Below are 22,855 nucleotides of genomic sequence, written 5' to 3' on the forward strand. Positions count from 1 at the left end.
GTTCTTGTAGAAACATGTCCTAATGATGAACATAATGAAACATATGATCCTAATGTCTGTAAATAGTGTATGATTCGTATATCTCTTCTGGAATACCTTGAAGCAAACCGCTTAAGGGGGTTTGAGAGCCCGCTGCCCGACAGCAGCCCGGGGTCACACCACACCAAGCCGATACACTCCACAAGGAGCACAGTTTCCAAGCCTCATTCCAACCATCTTCTCCACCTTGGGCCTGTCCCGATGCGCAGCGGAACACGGCTCCGGGAGCTCCGTCCCGCCCGGCACAAGCCGCCGCCGCACTCCCCCCCGACCGGGGGCGCGAGCCCCCTCACGATTCACGCCGTCCGGCCCGCGCGCCCGCGCGTGCTCTGCCGCGCCTGCTGATTGGTGCCCCGTCAAGCGCGTGCTCTGCAGCGCCTGCTGATTGGTGTTCCGTCAGGCGCGCGCTCGCCCGCCCCTGCTGATTGGTCGTGTTGTGCGCTGTCCCGCCCACGCGCATGCGCCTTGGTGCGGCTGGTTCCGGTGTCCGTGTGTCGGAAGGGGGCTGTCGCTGCTGCCGGGTGAGCGCGCCCGGTGCCCGCCGGGGCCATGTCGGGCCGGCCGCTGCGGCAGGAGGATGGGGAGAGCGCGGCGCTGCGCCACAAGGAGGAGCTGAGCCGAAGGGTGAGCGGAGGCGGCCCCGGCCCCGCGGGGCCCTATGCCGGGCTCCGGGCCGAGGCGCACAAGGGGCCTGTCGCCTGGGGTGCGAGCAGCGTGAGGCACAGGAGGGCGGCTGCTGCCAGGGACCGGGGCTCCTGTGCCCGGGGCTGCGCCCTCGGGCCCCGAGAGCGGCCTGCGTTTAGCGAGCCCATTGTTGCCTCGCTAATAGCTCGCTTGTCAGATCGGTATTTTGGGTCTTAATACTTCACATTGAGTTTGAAATGCCAAGTGAGGCGCAGTGGGGTTTTTCTCACAGAATATTGTGAGTTTCAAGAAACGTGCAATGGTCGAGTCTAACTCCTGCGCTGCACAGGACACGCCGGGAATCATAGCATGTGCCTGAGCACGTTATCCAAAAGCTATTTAACGGTTAGGCTGACCCCGTGACCGCTTTCCCTGGGGAGTTCAGTGCCCAGCCACCCTCTGGGAGAAGAACCTGTTCCTGGTGTCCAATCTGAACATCCCCTGACCCAGCTCCAGGCCGTTCCCTGTGGTACTGTCGCTGGTCACCAGGGAGAAGAGATCAGTGCCTGCCTCTCCACTTCCCCTCCTAAGGAACTTGAAGACTGCTATGAGGTCTCCCCTCCAAGTACCCTCACCTGCTTCTCATACGGCTTCCTTCTAGCCTAGTTCAGCTTTGGCTGCCCAAAATGTCCCCGGGGATTTCAGCTATAGAGGCCGGTGCTCCTCATTTATCTGCTCGCTCCTCCTTGGTGGGTACATCTTTGTTCAGTATGCAATCTGCCAAGCCTGTGGAACTTTCACTCCAAAAAAGCCTCCTAGCAACCTGCCAGTATTCCAATAGGGCCTACAGGGATTTTGATTGCCTGGAAGCTGCAAAGCTGAGACATCACAGAGCTGCAGGTTGTCACTTCTCTTATGCCCAAGTGGCTGGTTTAGTCCGTAGCAGAGGATGGCTCTGCTGCTTTGCCTTGTTGGTGTAAATACAAGAGATTGATGTAGCTGCTGGAAAAGTTGCAGTTTCAGTGTGCCACATTGAATTTGGCTGACCTCACTGTGGCTTTTGAAGGTAGGAGAAATACCAATGCATGCAAAACAGCCTGTTTCTAAAGAAATTAAGTATGTAATTTTTATACTTACTTTGACTTCAGTGATTCAGCTAGACATGCATGTTGCTGTCTGAAAATATCAGTAGATGTGCTCACCACTAGGATTATAATATGATGTCTTGCTTTTATCATTAAATTCAAATGAATCTTTTGCCTTTCAGATTAAGGAGCAGAAGGTTGTAGTCGATGAGCTTTCTAATTTGAAGAAGAACCGGGTAAGGTTTTACAAGTTTGCTTTTAACTATTTCATTTTAGCAGAGAAATAAATGTAATTTGTTGTAATCCAGATTTTAATGAACGTGTGGTCTGCTGTGCTCAGAATAATTTGTCCTGCAAATTATTTGATTATGTATACTTGGGCAGTGCTGGGGTTTTATATTTGATTTATTTCATTAAGATGTTTGAGTTGATGACAAAGATTCATGAGGTATTCTTACTTTTTCTGTGCATTTGTTTAAAATAAAATGTGATTCCTTGAGGATGAGGAAAAGAGAAATTCAGAATTGTCTTAGGTTGAGCATTAAATGCTTTTGATGATGCAGCATGAGAATGCTGGTGTTCACAGGGCAGAACTTACCCTTTCACTTTTATACCAGGAGTGTCTCTTTGGACCCACACCAGCCTCTGCTGCAGTGTGGGTCCGGAATCTGCTGGTTTGACTTAATACAGTGTGGGTTTTGTTTTACAGAAAGTTTATAAGCAGCAACCCAACAGCAACATATTCTTCCTTGCAGACCGAACAGAAATGCTGTCTCAGTGCAAAAGTAAGTTTGCAGTGTAAAAGTATCTCAAATAGTTAATGTTTAAAAGCTGTATTTGTAGCTATTTCAAAGGTATATTAAAATGAGAAAATTGCAGCTGTGTCTCCAATACAGAGTAATAGAAGAATGGATAATAAAGGTGATGATGGGATAAGCATTAGAAGAGTATAAATTTAGAAGTATAAATTTAATTTTCTGGAGTGAACAATTGCTGCTTTGCTTTGATTTGGGTTAACAGCATTGCCGTTTTTATTGTCAGTTCCCTTTTCCTACTACAACTGTTGAAGTCATAGTGATTATATGAGAGTTGGCCAATCTCCTATTGCACTTTGGCTTTCTTTGGAAAAAAAAAATCATCATCTTTGTATAATTAAAGAGGAATATGCTACAGCAAGCTTATTTAGCTTGTGTTAGTAATGATGGAACTCAAACATAATACTTTGCTTAATTAGTGTTTTATGTTTATCACTTTAATTGAACAAGTGGCTGGAATTATTAATGTTGTAGATATACACTTACACTTACCTATGCATAAACTTTTCTGTTTATGAAACTGATTATTTGTGTAATTTTCTCTTACACAGACACACTAGATGAATTAAAGAAGGCACATCAGGAAATGGAAAATTCAGAAAAGGCTAAAATCAAGAAGTAGTTGATGTGAATTCCTTGTTGCAATGTGTGGTATTTGCTGTGTTGTTACCTTGTGCAGCCAGCGTGCAATTAGTGATTTCCTCAGTGAAGACATGCTCTGCCATCTAAGAAGAAGAGGACCAAACAGTAGCCAACAGTTGATAAAAACTGTGTCTGATCTCTCTTATCAATGTCTGTTTTCAGGCCATGTACTTCACTTGAGGGGACTGGTGACTCCTCAGCCTCTGGAAGATGCCAATAACAATGTTTTTCTTTGGAATGGAGAAATTTTCAGTGGAGTGCATGTAGGAAATCTAGAGAATGACACTGAAATAATGTTTCATCATCTGGCTTCATGCAGCAGTGAAATGGACATTTTGTCACTCTTCTCATCACTTCAGGGTCCCTGGTCTTTTATTTATTATGAAGCACCCAGACACAGTTTATGGTTTGGCAGAGATTATTTTGGCCGTCGTAGTTTGCTTTGGCAATTCAGTAATGAGGTTGACAGAGCTTTCTGTCTTTCATCTGTAAGTGGTTGTTCTGAATCAGGCAACGAATGGCAAGAAGTCCCAGCATCTGGAATTTTCAAAATTGATCTCAAAGCTTGTGCAGCAACTAAATCTTTGTCTTTAACATTGTTTCCGTGGAAGTACAGCTGCAGAGAGAAAGCTGTAGAAGAAACATTCATTAATGTTCTTGACCAAGTGTCAAAAGACTTACCAAACCATGTACATCTCGTGCTGAATGAATCAAAGCTGTGTCTTAGAGCACCAGTCATCCCCTTAAATAAAGCAGTTTCTAAAGCTTCAGGTGTATGTCCAAGCTCTAATTTTAGTAATGTTAACTGCGAGGTTTCTGTAGAAACCCTTGAAAAATTTCTTGCAGAGGAACACAAGAAAAAACTAGCCTGTCAGTTTATTGATGTTTTAAATGAAGCAGTCAAGAGACGAGTCCTGTGTCTCTTTAGAGATCCAGATCAGATAACAAGAGAAGTTCCAAGCATGTCTCATAAGAGAGCACATATTGCAGTGCTCTTTTCTGGTGGCATTGATTCTATGGTTATTGCAGCCCTGGCTGATAAACATGTGCCTTTGGAAGAGCCAATTGATCTTCTTAATGTGGCTTTCATGATGAAAGAGCAAGCTAGGCACAGGGGTACCACTAAAAGGCATACTGGCCATGAAGTACAGCTTGATTTGCTTTGCCCTCAAGAAAGCTGTCAAGATCCTGCTGCTGACTCTGGTACTCATTCATCTTGCTTTGATGTTCCTGACAGAATCACTGGTAGGGCAGGACTGAAGGAATTAGAAGCCATTAACCCTTCAAGAACCTGGAACTTTGTGGAAATTAATGTTACGTTAGAGGAATTGAAAAAAATGAGAAAACAGCGTATTAATTACTTAATCTATCCACTGGATACAGTCTTGGATGACAGTATTGGCTGTGCAATTTGGTTTGCTTCCAGAGGAGAGGGCTTCATTAGTAACCAAGGAGAACTGAAACCATATAAAAGTCCTGCAAAGGTATGGTTTTGTTTTATTTTCTGCCTACTGTTTGACTTCTGAGTGTAAAACCAGTTTTGTTGATTTAGAAACCAGCTGGGATTTTTGCTATTAATAAGGCTTCTGAAATTATGTCAGAATGTAGACTATTCTATAATTATAGTATTTGTGTAACTCTAGAGTTAAAAATCACATTCAGTTCTATTGTCATGTAATGTGCATGGCTTTTCAGTGAACTTGGATATGCAATAATATCCAATGGAAACAAATAACCACCATCTCTTATTTTTGATTCTGATTTCTCATGTCTCTGTTCCTGATGGTTTGTGTAGGGAAGAAGGAACTGTTTCATTTCAGCTGTTGAAGGCACAGTAATGGGCCAGATGTAATAGTGTTTTTTCTCTTGATAAAAACATTTTACTGTACTTCCTGAGTAGTATAAGTCATTTTTACTTTGTGTAATGTAGCTGGTAAATGAATAGTAGTCTGGGTGTACATTCAGGTAACTACAACATATGACATAGACTTTGGCAATAATTTTTAAAGGCTAGTGTTTAACAAATGCTGTTTATTATCCTAGAAACTAACAAAGACATTCTTCAAATATACTGGTGTATTTGTGATACATATGGCATTATTTTGATGGTTTTTTCCTTGCTCCACTAACAACAGTTGTGTGTACTTTAGGTCTGATAATTTCAGTTACCAGTGACTGTACTGGGAATTGTTTCAGGCTTTGTAAATGTGTAAGGCACAGCCCATTCTGATAAGTAATACTTTTAAAAGATGTGTATTAAAATTTTTTCTCCTTAAAATGTAGTTAAACCTTTAAGGTCTGTTACAAATTAACTTGCATAGATACTAAAATTTCTTCTGTTTTCCTCAGGTTGTGCTTACAGGAATTGGAGCAGATGAACAGCTTGCTGGGTATTCTCGACATCGTGTTTGCTTCACAAAAGATGGCTCAGAGGGTCTTAATAAAGAACTTGAAATGGAGTTAGGGTGCATTTCTTCTCGAAATCTCGGCAGAGATGACAGGATCATCAGTGATCATGGAAAAGAAGCCAGGTATTACTGTTTTAACACAGAGCAAAACTGGTTTTGCTGGTTAGATGCAGTTTTTAACACCTCTAACAAAATCTTAATTGAAACTTCTGTGTGTTTTATTGTCTCTAGTTCGGCTGCAGTTTTGTTAATGTGTACTGAGTTGTGCAGTTTTTGGTTTTGTTTTTTAAAAAAGTGGTCTGTAGTATATTGTAGAAGAGTTTACTTAAGGAAATTTAGCAACTTGATTTCCATCTAGAAGTTTTAAGAAGAAGCAACAGATGTTGAAATAGGGAAATTCTAGCTGGTTTTATAATTCTAAGCTAAACAGTCTTTTGCACAGCTTTGAAGTGTTCTGGTGTAGACCTTTGGGGAGTGTCTCTGGAGAAAGACAGTGTTAACAGGAGCTGTGTATTCCTATCCCTGCAGTAAAGCATAGTCAATATCCACCACATTTCTTGGCTGTTAAGTCTGAAGAGTTGAAGAATCATTTTATTTGTGCCTACTTCCTCCATGCTACCATTCCTTAGGTGTTGTCCAGGAGCAGAGGCCACTCAGGTGCATGAAGGATTTTCTCATGTGATCTTTGTGCCAGTATTTTTCCAAATCTTAGTTGCACATTTTCAGTTCAGCACGAGAACAGTTGCAGTGGTGGATGTGCAGTGCTCTTAACCATGCACATGATTAGGTATAAATGCATGAAAGTCACAATTATACCAGCATTTGTTGTGTAAATCTTTTTGTTTCAAAGTTACAGTGTAGTTTCACAAGGTCTTTGCATGTGGTAAAGGGGAAAACCAAGATTATTCCTGTGGAATTTTTAAAGGGTCTTTCCTCATGTAAGTCTCTCTTTCAGGTTTCCTTTTCTCGATGAAGATGTTGTCTCATTCCTCAATTCCCTGCCCGTCTCAGAAAAAGCTGATTTGACTTTACCTCGAGGAATTGGTGAGAAACTGATTCTGCGCCTTGCAGCCAAGGAGCTGGGCCTGACAGCCTCAACTGTTTTGCCAAAAAGGGCAGTGCAGTTTGGATCTCGGATTGCAAAACTAGAGAGCAACAGTGAAAAAGCATCTGACACATGCAGCAGGCTGAAGTTACTTTCAGTAGATGAATTATAGAGCTGTATCTGGAGATGTTGCATTTATTCTATACACAAAGTCAGTAAATCAAGTTTTCTTACAATGTTTGGTCTGGGTTTTTTTACACACTTGGGTGTACTTATTAATAATCAGAGTTGTACATGTACAAAGAACTCGCTATGAATGCATCCTGCACTTTTAAGTCTTTTTGTTTTAATACTGAGAATGCTTAATTTGGCATAGTAACTGGAATCACTTTGGTGATAGCAACACAGCATTTGTTTCTCTGACAGGTGATTTCAACACTTGTAATCCAGGTATTGTCCCTAATCATAACAGCATTGAAACACTTTTCATTGAACTATTTATTTTATTAAGTTACTTTTTAAGATGCCAACCATCGTATCTCTTTTAATTTTGGCACCTTGATGGAATCTTCTTCAACTCTTTTTGAAATATCAATTCCCAGGGGAGCTCTAGAAAACAAAATTATGTATTTGTTAAAAATTAACATCACTGTTGCCATATCACACAGATGTACAGCTTCACAGACCTTTTTTACAATTAGCACAGGAGTCAAAGTATTTCAGAACATGCCCTGCACTTCTAAGACTGTGACCATTAAAATAGTCTGTACCTGGAAATATCTTTACAATGAGGAAATATTTTTGTTTGTAGCAATTCCAAAGTCTAGAAACACAGTTGTGATTTCAAAGCTATCTTCTGGGCCTGTTGTTGTATTTAGCTTCCGATATTAGTTGATAATTCATTTTATGTCCTGCTGATGAATGCAAAACACTAGAGATTCACAGGTAACTACTAAGATAATCTTAAGTAATTCATTGTCTACAGCAAGTAAAACTTAGTTTTTTATTCACTGAAATATATACAGCAAATTATTTTTGAAGTATTTTATAATTTTTCATCTGAAAACTGTAATACAGTTTTGGTTTTTTTTATTGAGACCATCCAGGTCTGTTTTTCTGAAAATGGAAAGGGAAAAAAAAAACCTAAAAAAAATTCCAAAGTTTAAGACCAGCTGGTACTTTTGAAATATCTGCATTTTGTTTGGCCTTAAGCCTAACATCTATATAATCATAGTAGGAAAATACATAGAACTGTTATTATGTATGATAAATTAAGTTTCTGAGCCAAAACAAACATAAATACCAGCCTCGATCATTTGTATTTAAAACTGCCTTGGAAGGTAACTTTTAAACTATGTGCTGCAGAGAGACTCCTCAGCAGCTTGTGCCTGTTTTTCATGGGACCTGTTCCCCTTTCCCAGCCCGTAGTGAGCACAGAGCCTGGGAATGAGCAGTCACTTACCTTGGCTCGTAGCGGACGCCAGCAGTGCTGTGAAGGACCCCCAGCCCTGCACGTAACCTTTCAATGCCATTCCTGAGCAACAAAGCAATTACAGAAAAATGTACATCACAACTCTGCATTTGAGCACATGGTTCAGTCAGCACAAAAAGAGCTTCTTGACTCTCATGTCAACTTTGCATGTGCTCCTGTATTGTGTGTTAAAGAGAAACAACTCTTACCATGCAATCATAACACCATTATCAGTGCAGAGTCTTGGAGGAGGACACAGTAAAGCAAAATCATTTGCATCTGCCAGATTCTGTAGGACTTTTCGGATATACTGATTACTTGCAACTCCTCCTGATACAACCTGACAGCATTTCAAAAAGAAAAAAAGGCATTAACTCAAAAGTACTTAGGGGTTACACACAATTAGCATCATGTTCAGAACGTGTTATCAGTTAAGTTCTAAAGACAGCAATGAATGCTGCATTTGAAGATTAAAACTTGCCAGAAAAGAGTATGCTAAGTTTGCTTATTATGCAAAGACATTCCTGAAGCACATCAGTCTAATGGAAGGGGTCCTTGCCTGTGGCAGGAGGCTTAGAACTGGATGATCTTTAAGGTCCTTTCCAAGCTAAACCAGTCTATAGTTCTACTGTAACTAGAACAGCCTTCAAGTATTGGGCAGCACGAGGGCAAGTTGTTATGGGAGGTTAGATTAGATGATAAGAAAATCTCTCTCTAGCTTAAACCCCAGCTAAATATTTGTATGACTGTTACTTCAATATTGTTGACATTTTAACAATATAATACATATTGAGATCTTCCTCATATGTCAAAGGCAGAAAGTACAACGAAGCATCTGCATTTTCAAAGGATGTTATAGAGTCAGAGATAAAAAGGAAAAAAAAAGGTATACCCACCAAAGTGGCATTTTTTGATGGCAATATGCTGTTTTTGATGCAGAAGAGCATGGCTCTATATGTCCTCTGGATAATATGAACAGCCACTGCGTGCTGTACAGCAGCAGCAACATCCTTAACACAGGACAGGATCTCACCTTCCTGAATACCTATAAAAATATATCATCAAAGGGGGCTCCTGAGTGCAGGTCATCAAAAGCTCAGTTTGTATCTGACTGCCTAAAAATACCTTCTTCTTTTTCTTTCTGTACAATGGCATTATTGACAACGTTTTGCAGTCCGGAGAAAGAGAAGTCACAGTTCCGATACTGCTGCATGGGCAGTCGGATGGTGAGCAGTTCCTGGTTCCCAGTCTGAGCCAAGTGCTCTATGGCCTGCCCCCCAGCCATGCTGTGGCACTCTGGGTGCTTTCTTAGAGACAGTCTTCGTGCCACCTAAGGAGATGACAAACAACAGACTTGGAATCAGTTCCTCCTGGAATGGCATCACTGTACTGCAGTCTATGGAGTAAAATGTGACACAAAAAAATCCAATCCAATGTAAAATTACAAACAGGGCATGGTAAGGCTATCATGGCTGATAACACCAGCTCAGCAGGATTTTTTTTTTCTTGGAGTATTTAGAAATGCAATTCTAGAACAATCTGGGCAAACATAAGGATCAACAAAATTTTCAGGAAATACTAATTACTCCATTTTTAAGCTATAGGAAACACACATGGTCTGCCATACTGTATTACCAGATACACAGGAACAAAGCTGGTTTCAACTTTTGAATCCCCTTTATGATTCCATGCACTCCCCCAATTTTTTAATTTATATGCACAAATACTGTTTAAAAACAGTGCTGAGAACAAAGCCATAAGTGACCAATTTTACAGACTGTACTCAGGGACCCAGAAAACTTAAGATTGTGAAGGCCAAACCATGCTTTTCAAACTCTAAAAACTAAAAATAGTAAGAAATGCTTTAACATGCATTGCTTTAAACGTGACAGCATAATAATACCTCTATAAAATACCTCTATAAATCTTCTCTAATTAATACAACTTCTTTGTATAATCGGTGTCAATGAAACATCCAACACCAGTTTTGGTTATGTTGCTATTTGCTAAAATATAATTAATGTACATACGTTACAACTGATGTTTTGTGTACATTTTTAATGGTCTTTCGTATCTTACATATATGGCATTTCAAAATAGAAAAAAAGTTACATAAAACTTGTATTGCACTGAATTGCTGTCCTCAGGCTGATGATATTACTACCATTGTGTAGTATAAAAGCAATAAAAAGAAGAGAACAACTACAGAAAGGTAAGGAAAGGAGATATTACCTTATCCAGCATGTCACCCGGTGCGATGTCGATGGACTGTCCAAGCAGGAGGAAATCTGAAACTCCTTGTGCTACTGCCAAGAGACAGTGGCCTCCAGAGATGAGGAGAACTAAGAAGGGAAATTCCAGGTGATGTGTGAGCCTGATGGTGAGTGCGTGAGCCTCCATGTGATGGATGGGGATGAAGGGTTTCTGGTGCCTGCTGACCAGGCCCCGGCTGTACTGCAGCCCCACGCCCAGGCTCAGAGCGAGCCCGGGTTTCACCGTGGTGGCCACGGCCGCAATGTCAGCCACAGAAACGCCGCTGGCACAAAGGGCCTCTTGAACCACTCGGTCGATGTTTTCTCTGTGAAGCTGCTGTGCCACCACAGGAATTATTCCTCCTGATCTAGTAAAACCAAGGAATTGCAATGCATTGGTGGTTTGCAAGAGATAGAATGCCATAAAAATAGTTTTCGGGCACCTCTTAACCTTGTCGTATCCTGCCTGTTTCCTTAGTGCGTTCTCAAACGCCTTGTTTAGTATCAAGGGCACTGAAGGGAGCATAATTATCAGTGGAAGGCCAGAAAAGGATGTAACTTGCCCTTTTTGGTACAGATGCTTTTTAAATGTATCTCAAAACAGTTCCAAAACAATATAACTTAATATTCAGAACCCCTCACTTGTCAGCTCATGTTCTTAAACCACCAATGCTTATATTTGATTAATATTCCCTTTAAAAAGGGAAAATTAAAATCGCTGATTTTAACAGTAGCAATGTTTTCATCTCCAAGTTAGAAAAGTAATGTCTCTCTTTGAAAGAAAACACTAGAGGAAACTTGTTAAATTCATGGCATTTATTTCCTCCCTCTTAGTACTATCTCAGGCAGTATGTGTTGAGGCCAAAGTGATACATCTTCACACCTACCCACCACTTACTGAGTTTTATGGGGCAGGGAAGACTTTCATATGGATGATATTATAAGTAACAATAACAACAGAATCGTTATTAAGGCAGAAGCCTTGAGAGAAGTCTGTTCTTACTGTAAATGAACTTCCTTCTGACAGTGCAGCGCTTCTCCCAGAACACAGCCAGCTTCATCCACCACAGCAGCGCCGGTGTCGTCACAGCTCGTCTCTATTCCCAAAACCATCCTGTGATAACGCTGCTTCCCAGGGCGAGCAGAGCTGGCCCTCAGCCACGCAGCTCGGCCGTGCTTCACCGACCGCAAAACCCTTCTGGCAATGCTGTTCATTGTTTATAATCTACCTGGTGGTTACGTCTAGAAGAGAACTGTACAGTTTATTACTAGCGGAGGGTGTTCAAGCACGTGTTCTGCTCTGATTTTCTGAAGAGCTTTTAAAGTCATGAATGGCCACACACGACATTTAAGACCCTAAGAAAAAATAGCTGGGAGGTAACATCTCGTTTTACCTGAATTACGCGTGAAGAGAGCTCCTCACTACGCTTGGTGGCGGTGCCTCTTGCAGCCCTACGGGAGGTCACAGCCCTAAGGGAGGTCACAGCCGGCCCGTGGCCCGCAGCAAGAGCGAGGCCATGTGGGCAGGACAGGGCAGGTCTGGCCGCTCGGCCGGGTCACGGGCTCGGCTCCACCTCCGCGGATCCTCCGGCCCCGGCCATGGGGAGCGGCGGCCGGAACCCCCCGGCCCGGCTCCGCCCGAGTCGCAGCGCACTCGCGTCCTCTCCGTGCCGCGATCCGCCACCACCCCCGCCCCTCGCCCGCCCCTTCCCGGGCGCGGCTCCGCCCCGCCGCGGTCGGGGGCGGTCCTCCGGGCCGGCGCAGCCGCCGTGCGGAGAGCGGGACTCCGCCGCAATCCTCTGCAAGCCAAGGCCTTTATCCATCCGCCCCCCGGCACCCCGGCCCTCGGGACACCAAGTTCGGGCCGTGTCTTGCAGTCCCTGCCCAAAGGCAGCACAGCCTTGTGATGGCCATTATTTAAAAATCAGCCAGTTACCGCTTTCTATGCAAGCAACAGACAGAACTAATTACTTCCAATTGCTAAAGAAAATTCGTAACTCATTACCCTTTTTTAAACATTTTTATCGATAAAGTAAATAGCCAGAAAATTGCTGTAGAAAACAAAAAGTAAGTACACCACTGTAGGCCTGTATTTTGATTATTTTTAATTTTTTTTTCCAGCTCAGTGGCTGCCACTGCAACCAAAATGTAAATCAAGTCTTATATGGGGTCTTCTGTTAAATCTGAGCTGGTTTGGGCTGGCAGACACACAGCAGACTTCAAAATTCATCCTTTTTCCACGACAGAGAAATAAGCGCTCAGAGCAGTAGATGTACCTCCTTCACTCTAATTCCAGAGTTGATAATATACAAGATTACCCCATACTACACAGTACCCCTAAAACACAGCATTCCTCCACATTTCCAAGACATGCAAGTTATCTATACCTTTTTCTGCAAAAGCATAGTTAGTCCATGTGATTTGCCTACTCACCTACTCCTAGTTCAGCTTCTATTCTAGCTTACAACCTACACAGCTTCCATGTTCAGACACTGCTCTGTAACAGAGCACCATCCCTTACAACAGCAGCAAGCCTTTCCCCACCACCTCACAGGCCTCTCAGCTACTGAAAAATAACCCATCAGTGAATAGCAGAGAAAACAGTCAAAAATTCACACCTAAAAAGAAATTGCAATTTTTCAGGATGTCCCACTTACACATAGAAAAGTCAGTATCCTGGTAAGCAAAATGAAATAAACACAACAGTGGCAACTTGTAAAAGCATACATCAACTGAGCTCTTGAGTTGATGTGGAACTCCCCTGAGCTGGCAGTTAAGGATGTTATTCAGTTATTGTGACAAAAAAAAACTAAGAAAACGCAAGAACAGAGAAAGCAGGAATTATACCATCAATTTATGCTCGCTGTCACAGTACTTACTGTGGGACAAACTTTTACAATGCAAAAACAAGCACAACCACTTACAATCCATTACAGCAGAAACTACCTAATTTCTCTTAATCTAAGAATATGGCCTCACCAGTCCTTAGTATCAAGGATTCTGAATTTATATGTAAAGTTACCACCTGCATTATGGATGATGGGTATTTGTGAAACTCTGCTCTCCATTTCAGCTGTTACTTGAACTTTCCTTACAAGCCACTTGCCTCAGCCACACGTACAGTCTTAGTGGGGATTAGGCTTTAGAACTGAGCCTGCCCAGTTCTTCATGAAAATCTTTCTTCTACACGTTTCCAATCCACATTGAAGTATCTGAAGGCATCTTCTTACAAAGTCGATTTTCATCCCAGACAATGCTGCAGGAAGCAGGAATTGTATCTCAGACGTAAAAGCGTCTCTCCCTGGCTATGATGAGATACTCAGCACAGCAGACTACTCGTTTCCTTCACCTGGGGAGCAGCAGTAGCCATGTCAGGGGCAGCCAGTGTTGAACCTTCTGCTCAGTATCTGTTGATGCCAAAGATTCGAACACCGTGCAACTGTGGCAGCTTGGGGATAAGCACAGTCAGGAGAGAGGCTGTGTTGAGGATAAAGTGTGTGGGATCATACTTTGTATAGAAACTCGTCAGGAAGTACCTGCAGGAGAAAAGGGAGCAAGCTTAGCTGATGGCAGCCTTGTCTAAAACACATACAAAGCATAGTTGAAAGAAGTGCTTTAGTAAGATTTTACTGGTTAACATCTGTATCTGTATTAAATATCTCACCTGAGGTTCTAGAGTATCTACTGCAAAATTATGGTCTAAGTCTCTTCTTCCCATACCTCTCAAGGTGCTAAAAAGCAACTCTTAGTTTACTGTTTTGTTCCAGCACTTCTCCCCACCTTGAGGAGTTATATATATTTTCTCAGTTTCTGTCCTTTATGAGCCAACTTTCTAAACATCATGCAGGATCTTCCCTCCCCTCTCACTCTGCCATGTAAGTGGACATGTAAATTTTCTTCAGGAACAAACAGAAAGACTTTTAGAGTCGGACATTAAATATGTATCTGATTTTTCTTAGTTACACAACCACACTTTTGTCAACAGAGACAGGTGAATAGAATTCCTATGCTATTTGCATAGTGTAAATAGAAGAAAATATGCACAAAGCAAAACTGACACCAGATCCCATTTACTGAGGTCTGACACATTTCTAGCTCAAAAGTTGCAAAACGGTTAATAAATGCTGTCACAAAAGCAATTAGCTTAGATTTTCAATATTTATGACTTCACAATCTCTTAAAGAAATTCCAGAGTTAACAGTAAGTTTTCCTCACAACATTTCTAATCAATAAAGCCTGCCCCATTAATAACTGTTTACAAACTTTGACTTCAGTATGTGGAGTGTCAAAAGCAGAAGAAAGACTGTTGATTACACAGCCTGTAAATAAATAGTCCCTACAGCTGTGATGTAGAAATAAACAAACAAAAAAGAAAAAAAAGACAGAAAATGTTTTTAGACTGTAAATTGCAACCCATTATGTTGCAGCTTTTGAAATCATGGCTTTATGTGTCACTTGATCTATAACACAGTTTTGAACTCACAGAATTATAGGAGAGATTGTGAAGAACTTCCTTGAAGATGTGAATTGTACTCCATAATCCAGTTGTTCCCAGTGTGTTAGTAGCCTAGCTTTGCCCTGATCAGGTGTTTCAAAAGGAGTTCCCTTTACTGCATGCAAAAACACATACATTCCCTGGGGAAAACAAAAAGTGAACACAGAGGCACTTTTAGTAATATTTTAAAATAATTGTTACATTGTTCAATGCATTATAAAATTTAAAAATAAAATTTAAAAAAAAGGAGAGTGAGTGATTTGTCACCCAGAAGAGCTGCTAGCCTGTAATGACAAATTATTGAAGAGGAAGGAAGAGACAAGAAGTGATTTGCCTGAGACTGTGCAGAGTCGGAATTAAAGCCTGAGTCTGTGTGGCATCCAATCCACTCCCTTGCCTTCTACACTAGTGGGCAAAAGCTCCTTGCATTCATCATTCCTTGCAACAGAATTTTAACAAGCACTGTAACAAGTGTGGATTTGTATCACCACTTTCCTAGCACAGCGTTAACAGAGTGATGAGTAGTATAGTGTGCATAAAGCAAAAATCTACCTACAAACACTGACAATATCACACCAGCTCCTGAAAGCTTTCTCACCCCCTTACCAGCTTCAAATCCTTAGAAACTGACTAAGCGTTCTGCTGAACACCATCTGTCCACCTCTTTGCCGCTTCTCCTTAAACATGTCGGACTTTCCTTGTGACTGTTCCTGTTTGATGGGAACATGCCAAGTATGGTTTGTTCTGAAAGACCAATTTGGGCCTCTTAGTTTCAAATAGGAGAGTACACCCTCTTCCAGTTTTAAAAAACACTTGTTTTCTATCACAGAGAGCACACCAACTCTAGGGAAGAATCTCTATGAGACAATATCAAAGATTTCCTTCTCTTTCTATGCACATACAAAAATTTCCATAAGAAAGCTTTATATAGAAAAAAAATCACATTTCTTCCAAACTCTTATAATGGAGGTGAAATATCAGCAAATCACTTCATGTCTCCTTCCACCTTTTTTTGGAACAGCCTCCAGACCAGAACCCTGTGAACCTAGGACAACTGATTTGCTTAATTAATTTTTTGATTCATGACGTTTGCAGCGTCTATTTTAATAACCATAAAGACACTTTTAGGACAGATCCAACTGCTTACTCCACATTTTATTTCCCAGTGGTACTTGCAGAAAGAACCATCCAAAATGCTTTCAAGGTTAGCTAAGAGTTCTCCATTAGTGGAAATCCGAGATTTTTTTTTTGTCAAACCATTTGAGGATTGTTTCCAAAAGAAGTGCCATTTAACTTCTGAAATATCCAACAGTGCAATTTATACTCATCTTCTAGTGTTCCACTACAAAACTACTTGCCAGTGCATGTTCTCATCCCTGTTGTCATTACAGCTACTTGCAATGAGTTCAGTAAGGCATGTGGGAAATATTTAGTAATACTTGTCTCTGCCAACATCTTCTGAAGTCAGACATGTCTGATGCTGTCAAAGATAACACACAAAACGCTCTAATGACAGTTACAATTCCACCAGTAGTTTTAAACCTATCTACCAAACCAAAAAGCTCAAATAAAAATTAAAACTTTACATTCAAGAGGCTATTACCCATCCTCAGTGAACTATCATTTTCCTCAATAAGGAAGGAACTATCTTTTTGTCTTCTTTGCTGGCAATGTTAGAAAGCTGAGCTAGCAAACCTCAAGTACGATCTAAATTGCTGGGTTATGGCCCTCTTTCCTCTAAGCATGGCAGGACCAATATAGATAGCTGCACTACCTAACGTGGTTACAGGAAAATGATAGCATCCTGGGGAGAGGAGCAGAAAGCAGCTCACAAAATCTTTTGCATACAAAAGTCATCATGCAAGTCACAACCCTCTGAATAACAAATGGTTTCAGGGCTGGGGTCAAAGTAGTTCAGTTTTCCCCACTGCGTTCAAGTGAGATTTCTCCAATGTCCTGTATGGTGACAACATTGTATTCTGAGTTATGCAGCTTGGCCAGAAAGCAAAACTAGAAAAAATAGAATAGAAGCATTTCTCTTAAAGAAAGGCTGCTAAAATTAAACATTTTGGGATACTAAAAGATGTATGTGGCAAAATTAGTAGATAGTGTCCAAGAATTAAAAATGTGGTAGTTTATGGATTCAGCACAGCTGTCTAATAATATACAGAACACTGTGAAAGTTGGTTGGCATGATGATTTTATGTCTGCAACCTTCCTAATTAAATGCCATTTAAAAGAATACATAAAGAATATTTCATGTCTTTCATGCTTAAACTGAAAGCAGTTGTGTATCACCCCTCCTCCCCAAAACAGCCAATCCTTTGCGGATAGGCCAAGGAGAGGTGGTGTTTTGGACAGCAGGATTTCACTGTCCATACAGACTGGCTACTTTCCTCTTCCCTTGCTACTGAAAATAAGTATTTATGAACAACCACTGTTCAAACAGTGTTCCAAGAGAGGGTACTCACCAGGTTGTGAATGACATTAGTTAAAGTCCAGGCGACAGGGACACTAAAGAAGGGAATGCTGAGCAGGACAATGTGCAGCATGCCGACTCCCAGCGCGTATGTCAGCCACATTCCACGGCTGTTCATCACCCGAGTGTTTGGATTTACCTCGCTGTGGGCAACTCCTACGTTCATTTTTACCCTATAAAACAGATCTGTTTGAAGACTGAGACTGCTGTTACAGGAGTATTTAACATATGCAATTTTCAAATGTGGGAAAAAACTGCTTTAAAGAAGCAGGTCTCTGGAGAAAGCACCTCAAGATCTTCAAGCTATGGTTTATAGAGAAATCAGTAAACGGGACAGTTGGGAACTATTTGTTTAAAACAAGTCCAAACAAAATTCACAAGCCTGCTACAGAAGGGACATTTAAAAAAATAGTAAGCTGTGACGTCAGAAGCTACAGTTGCAAAGCTGTAAGAAACCAAGCTAATAACTTTTATCCTCTGAATTAAGTTTCTCCATCCATGACAATATCCAGAGCTTTTTCCACTTCGCACATCAGACAATCTTCCTCCTCTTTCTTGTTCATGTAATGGTTAGTGAAGAATTCTGCACATACCAACTGCCCAGCCACACACTTCTAGAAAGAGTAATGAAGGAGTAATCTACACCTCTTTTTCTAGAAGCAAAGTGCAGATTCCCACCTCTCCCCATCTATTAGTTTCCAGACAGACATTTCCATCTCCTAAATCTGGCTGAAATTAGAAAACAGGTTCAAAAGTTTTCTAAGCAACAGACACATGCAGAGATACAAAGGATGATGTCATATGCTGATATATCCAGGAAATTGACAGAACTTACCTACAATGCCACTCTCGTCCTATTGCAGTAAAACTTGTAATGATAATTTTTAAAAAACCCTTAAACTATTACTTACTTAAAACTCACATGATTTCTGGGACTATGGATATTTATGGGAGCGGCATGAAGTGGGGTTTTTTAGCAATCATCTGAATCAGAATAGCACTGTTTAACCAGCAAAAGCAAGCTTGCTTTTGGTAGGAAGTTTGTTTCTGACACTTACTTATTTATTTTATACTCCATACCTTAGAGGTATGGAGTATAAAATACATATAAAACACCCGAGAATTCTGCAATATGAACAGCAGTAGACTAAAAATAGCTACGCTGAAGCTGAACCCGAACCGGGGCACTGCCGACCTTACCCAGAACCTGTCACCAAGCATTCCAAGCCGTGCACTCGCAGGGCACACATTACCTGGGATGGACGACTCAAGGCTGTTCCTCTCTTCCCGGGATGCAGCACCCGCCGAGCCAGCACCTAGACAGACATCTTGCCGTGACCCGCCATCCCTTCCCACATCACGCCACGATTCCAGCCCGATCCGAGGGGCAGCTCGCCGCACCGCCGCCTTTCCTCTGCCATCCCTGCCCTGCCGGCCCCGCTCCGCCGCCGCCCCGGCCCCGCCGCTGCCCCAGGCCGGCCATGCCCGTGGCCTTCTCCCCAGCCCCGGCGCGCAGGCGGCCCCGGCCGCCCGTCCCTCCGCCCCCGCCGCGGCCCCACCTTTCCGCAGCCCCGCGGCCGCCGAGGAGCCGGAGCGGAGCGTCGGGCGCCGGCCGCAGGTAGAGCCCGCGGTGCCCGTGGGCAGGGCCGGTCGGGGAGGGGAGCGGAGGGGCCGGGCGGGCCGTCCGTACCGCCCACGGGCGCGGGGCGGGCGCGCAGGTAGCGCAGCCGCGGGGCGGGAACGGGAGCGGGAGGGAAGCGCCGCCGCCTCGCTGAGGCCGCGCCGGGGCCGGGGCGCCGCTTCCCGCGGGCGGCCCTGGGCAGAGGCCGGGCAGGCCCCGGGGAGCCGCGGGCGCCCCGCCTCTCGCAGCGAGAACCGGGAACTGCGGACGGCTCTGTGGTCGGGGGTAAAGTGGAGGGCCCACAGGGTTTATGTGCAGCTTTTCGCTCGCTTTTTCGGCTCGTAAACCGAATAAATGCCTCAGTGCGCGCTGAGGGAGGGCCCCTGAGGAAGGCGGTGCTCGGAGGGGGGGGCGGGGTTCTTGGTGTGGCTTGAGATGTTTTTGGGCCGGAACCGTGTAGGGTAGAGAGATGTTATTCCCGGTTTAGCTGAGGATGGGTAGAACCGCATTTGTTGGGACGTCGGACATGTCTGTAGAAGGATCCAAGGGTTAGGTCAGTGATGGGGCTCCCACGCAGAAAATGCTGCGCTGTCCCACAGAGCACGGCTGTAATGCCTCTGGTCCGTGAAGAGTTACAGTAGTGAGGTGGCTTGGGATGAGATACGTGTCTCTTAGCTAAAAGGCATCATAGGTTGGGTGCCTTTCCATGGGTAGGACATCCCAGAGGTCCCTTTGTGCGTCCCAAGAGGTGTTCCCGAGATGTGCCAGCGCTGTGTCCCTCAGTTAGGGTCCAGGGCAGGGGACGCCACACGGCCGGGAGCTGATTCCTCTCCCGAGCTGCCTGCGTCGGTCACACCTCATAGAAAATTTGTCTTTGAGTCTCCAGCGTTTTTGTTTTAAGATCCTCCCGTTTCTTAGTCAGTGTCTTTTGATGGAGAGACATCCAGCTCCCATCTGATTTACTCCCATGAGTAAATCATAAAGCACTTGACACAGGAGTTCTGTACAGTGCATGAATGCCTCAAAACCTGCCTCTCTGAACACGTGTATAACACGTGTGATATTAACATGTGTACATGATATTAACATCGGCTTGTCTTCAGCAGTGCACGTGTTGTCCTGCTCCTCTTGTTTTCCACTTGGTGGAAAAACGATTCATGGGATCCTTTCACCACATTTGAAAGACATTTACATCCCTTTGCAATGTAAATAACAATAATAAAGAGAAACCCCCCTTTGTAGCTGTTCCTAGAAAAGTTTCAGTGCTGCTTGTACTTCACAACACTGTACTTCCTCCCCCCGCCTCCCCCAAAGCCAAGTAACCACATTTTTACTTTGTCTTTTATGTTTGAAGAGTAGCTGTCTTTAGAAGGATGTTGAGACAGAGAAACGTCCTGTAATTGTTGTATCAGCTGCATACACCCTGCAGGGCAGTGATGCTCAGGGGTGTTGGCTGCAATCCCTCACCAGGACCTGGCTGTGTCAGGAGGAAATCTGTGTTTGTTCCATTCCTCCATGTGTGCTCATATCCTTGGGACAGGTGCTGAGTGTGCAGTCTGTGTTCTTCAGCAGATACCTTGGGCTGAATCAATGGGAAAGCCAGGACTGCCAGGATTGTTTGCTTTCAGTGTAAATAGCATTATATAGCATAAACTAGAGAAGAGAAGAAACCTGTCTGAACCATTCCCCTGCCTCTCTCATATGCATATAAAACTGTGGTTGAATTCTTTTGTGGCAGGCTACAAGGATCAGCAAAACAGTTTTCCTGGGGCTTGGCTTTTTGTGTCAATGTAGGTACTTAAGCAGAAATGCATGCTAAAATTCACAGATCTGTGTACAATCTCTTCATGGAAGAGTGTGTCTATAATATAGCAAGAATTTTATAACCCTTTGTATTTCCAATAATTAAAAAAAGAAATCTCTACTGGTTTATAAGGCAGCTTCATCTTCAAGTGAGAGAGTGACATAGAAATAAAATGACCTGCCTGAGGGCACACAGTACATCAGATCAGAGAAGCAAGACTCTAATGGAGAACTTTTTTGGGTTTGGTTTTGATTTTTTGCAAGTAGATCCCATTGCCATTGAATATGGCTTTTCCTCAGCACCAGTGTGTTGCCTCCCCATTTCTCTCCCAACACCTGTTGGCTGCAGAGGAAGCTGAGTCCTACTGGAACTTGAAAATTTCACTTTCCAGCCATAATGCTGTGTTTTTCTACATTTCAAAGTTCCTGTGAAACAGTTTCTTAGAAATGTGTGATTGTGGTGTTCCTTTTACATTCTTTTTCTGTTATTTTTCTGTGCAGCTGAATCTTTCCACCATGAAACAGCTGCCTGGAGAGACAATTCGGCTCCTTTCAAGTTCTCAGGTGATTACTTCAGTTGTCAGCGTGGTGAAGGAGCTGATAGAAAATTCCTTGGATGCCAGTGCTACAGGCATTGATATTAAACTGGTAAGTCTTTCTCTTAGAAAGAATTGGATATAAAATAAGATGCCTAGAAAATTGTTCCACTGCAATGTGGTTTTTTAGGCTATTGTGGTTTGGGGAATGACAATGATTCTTATATATTTATATGTATATATTCTTACCTCAAGTAAAAATGGTACAAAATTAGTTCCCATTTGTGTTTTTGAAGCCCTGCTCTGAAACAGTAAGGCATATTTGTGCTTCTGAGCATATCATGGGGTAAAAACTATCAGCTTTCCTAATCTTCCTTTTCCAATTAAAATTTATGTTTTCTGACTAAGAGCCTGTTTTGAAAGATGCTGGACTTAGATTTGCTGTCAGGCTGACATATTTAATTCTCATTACAAAGTATTGTAAGAAAGGTAAAAATGGAGACAGTGGGAAAGGTGGATGGCCATTCAAAACAAAAGATGTTTTTGTAACACAAATCACCACCCTGTCTCTAATTAGCATGGTGAACTCTGTCTACTTCTAACTCTTTATGTTTATAAGCTGTTCAAAAAAGTTAACATGTCATTCAGGGATAGTTTCTGACAATAGAAAATACTACTTTTAATAAAGAATTTGAGCCTTTTTTTCTCAACAAATTGGGTGAAGTGGATAACTGGTCAGCTTCTCTTGCTGTCCTATTTCTGCTTTTGCAGTGTTTTTTTCAGCAGCTGTATAGTAGCTGTATCTCCTGCTTAGTAAGAAAGATGTGTTGCTATATCCTGTATAAATGTATATATTCAGAATTGTATCCAATTTCCTTTCTGCAGATAACAGTGAATGCATAGGATATTCTTGAGTTAACTGGTAGACAAATGATCTGAACTAGGAGGGCAGTTCAGTTTCTCCTTGCTTCTTTGTCCATGTCTGCTGTATTTTCTGACTAGAGTTGTTCCATGTAAGAGTGCTTTCCTGTAGATGCCACTGCACGTTTGTTACTGCTTTGAGTGAGCTGAAGATGTTCTGTCTTTGCTATGGTCTCTCATAATATCTGTCTTCTCAATATTTAGATTGCAGAGTATCTTGCTTCTTGAGTAACTCCAAAATGAGTAGTGCGTACACATTTGTGGGGGTGAAGGGTATTGGGATCAGATCCTGGGAGCTGATCAGTAACTGCAAGGAGTGAACAGAAAGGTTTTGGAGTGTTCCAGAATGGTTGGAGCAAACTTTGCAGAGGAGAGAGCCCTCTAACTAGGTGTGAGTTTCACAGCACAGTAACCAGCTTTGTCCCAAATCAATGAAAAAGAGCATTTTTAACCATTTTCAGTGCATGAGTCATCTATACTACTCTGACATTCTTGTGTCAGTCCAGTCCAATCCAAAACACTGTAGTTCTAAACAAACAAACATGGCTTTACACAAGTTGTCAGCAATTTAAAGAAATTTGATGATTGTTCTTCTGTGGGTAATAGGGGAGAGGAGAAA

At 42.6% G+C, this 22,855-nt stretch overlaps 5 protein-coding genes across 8 annotated transcripts in view; 3 read left to right on the forward strand and 2 right to left on the reverse strand.

The window, feature by feature from the left end:
- The first annotated feature begins 515 nt into the window (after positions 1-515).
- ASDURF (ASNSD1 upstream reading frame) lies at positions 516-3,695 on the forward strand. The gene is made up of 4 exons (XM_030952602.1): positions 516-663; positions 1,931-1,984; positions 2,458-2,533; positions 3,115-3,695. Exons 1-4 carry the CDS (start codon positions 589-591, stop codon positions 3,183-3,185), a joined length of 276 nt encoding a protein of 91 aa, XP_030808462.1. The 5' UTR covers positions 516-588; the 3' UTR covers positions 3,186-3,695.
- On the forward strand, positions 3,191-6,894 carry ASNSD1 (asparagine synthetase domain containing 1). Its single transcript, XM_030952600.1, has 3 exons — positions 3,191-4,689; positions 5,555-5,736; positions 6,569-6,894. The coding sequence occupies exons 1-3, from the start codon at positions 3,208-3,210 to the stop codon at positions 6,828-6,830; spliced, it is 1,926 nt and encodes a 641-aa protein (XP_030808460.1). The 5' UTR covers positions 3,191-3,207; the 3' UTR covers positions 6,831-6,894.
- On the reverse strand, positions 5,984-12,060 carry OSGEPL1 (O-sialoglycoprotein endopeptidase like 1). The gene is made up of 8 exons (XM_030952601.1): positions 11,776-12,060; positions 11,385-11,634; positions 10,362-10,749; positions 9,255-9,459; positions 9,026-9,174; positions 8,339-8,469; positions 8,121-8,192; positions 5,984-7,267 (listed from the first exon to the last, which is right to left on the reverse strand). The coding sequence occupies exons 2-8, from the start codon at positions 11,594-11,596 to the stop codon at positions 7,177-7,179; spliced, it is 1,248 nt and encodes a 415-aa protein (XP_030808461.1). The 5' UTR covers positions 11,597-11,634; positions 11,776-12,060; the 3' UTR covers positions 5,984-7,176.
- Positions 12,061-12,469: 409 nt separating this feature from the next.
- ORMDL1 (ORMDL sphingolipid biosynthesis regulator 1) lies at positions 12,470-19,087 on the reverse strand. 2 transcript variants are annotated; one of them, XM_030952390.1, is made up of 5 exons: positions 18,915-19,087; positions 18,609-18,671; positions 17,348-17,541; positions 14,865-15,016; positions 12,470-13,917 (listed from the first exon to the last, which is right to left on the reverse strand). In XM_030952390.1, exons 3-5 carry the CDS (start codon positions 17,519-17,521, stop codon positions 13,782-13,784), a joined length of 462 nt encoding a protein of 153 aa, XP_030808250.1. In that variant the 5' UTR covers positions 17,522-17,541; positions 18,609-18,671; positions 18,915-19,087; the 3' UTR covers positions 12,470-13,781. The 2 variants fall into 2 exon arrangements, with proteins under 2 accessions (XP_030808250.1, XP_030808249.1); XM_030952389.1 differs by having other exon boundaries at positions 17,348-17,528; positions 18,915-18,974.
- Positions 18,928-22,855, forward strand: part of PMS1 (PMS1 homolog 1, mismatch repair system component) — a 44,187-nt gene continuing 40,259 nt past the window's right edge. Inside the window, exons 1-2 of one of the 3 annotated variants that reach the window (XM_030952385.1) lie at positions 18,928-18,973; positions 21,281-21,427. In XM_030952385.1, coding sequence (XP_030808245.1) covers positions 21,296-21,427 — 132 coding nt within the window. In that variant the 5' untranslated portion in view covers positions 18,928-18,973; positions 21,281-21,295. Of the gene's footprint in view, positions 18,974-19,062; positions 19,074-19,141; positions 19,262-21,280; positions 21,428-22,855 lie in introns of those variants that run through there. The other 2 variants (XM_030952387.1, XM_030952386.1) reach the window with 2 other exon arrangements.

This window comes from Camarhynchus parvulus, chromosome 7 (assembly GCF_901933205.1).
Source record: "Camarhynchus parvulus chromosome 7, STF_HiC, whole genome shotgun sequence".
NCBI classification, from domain to species: Eukaryota; Metazoa; Chordata; class Aves; order Passeriformes; family Thraupidae; genus Camarhynchus; species Camarhynchus parvulus.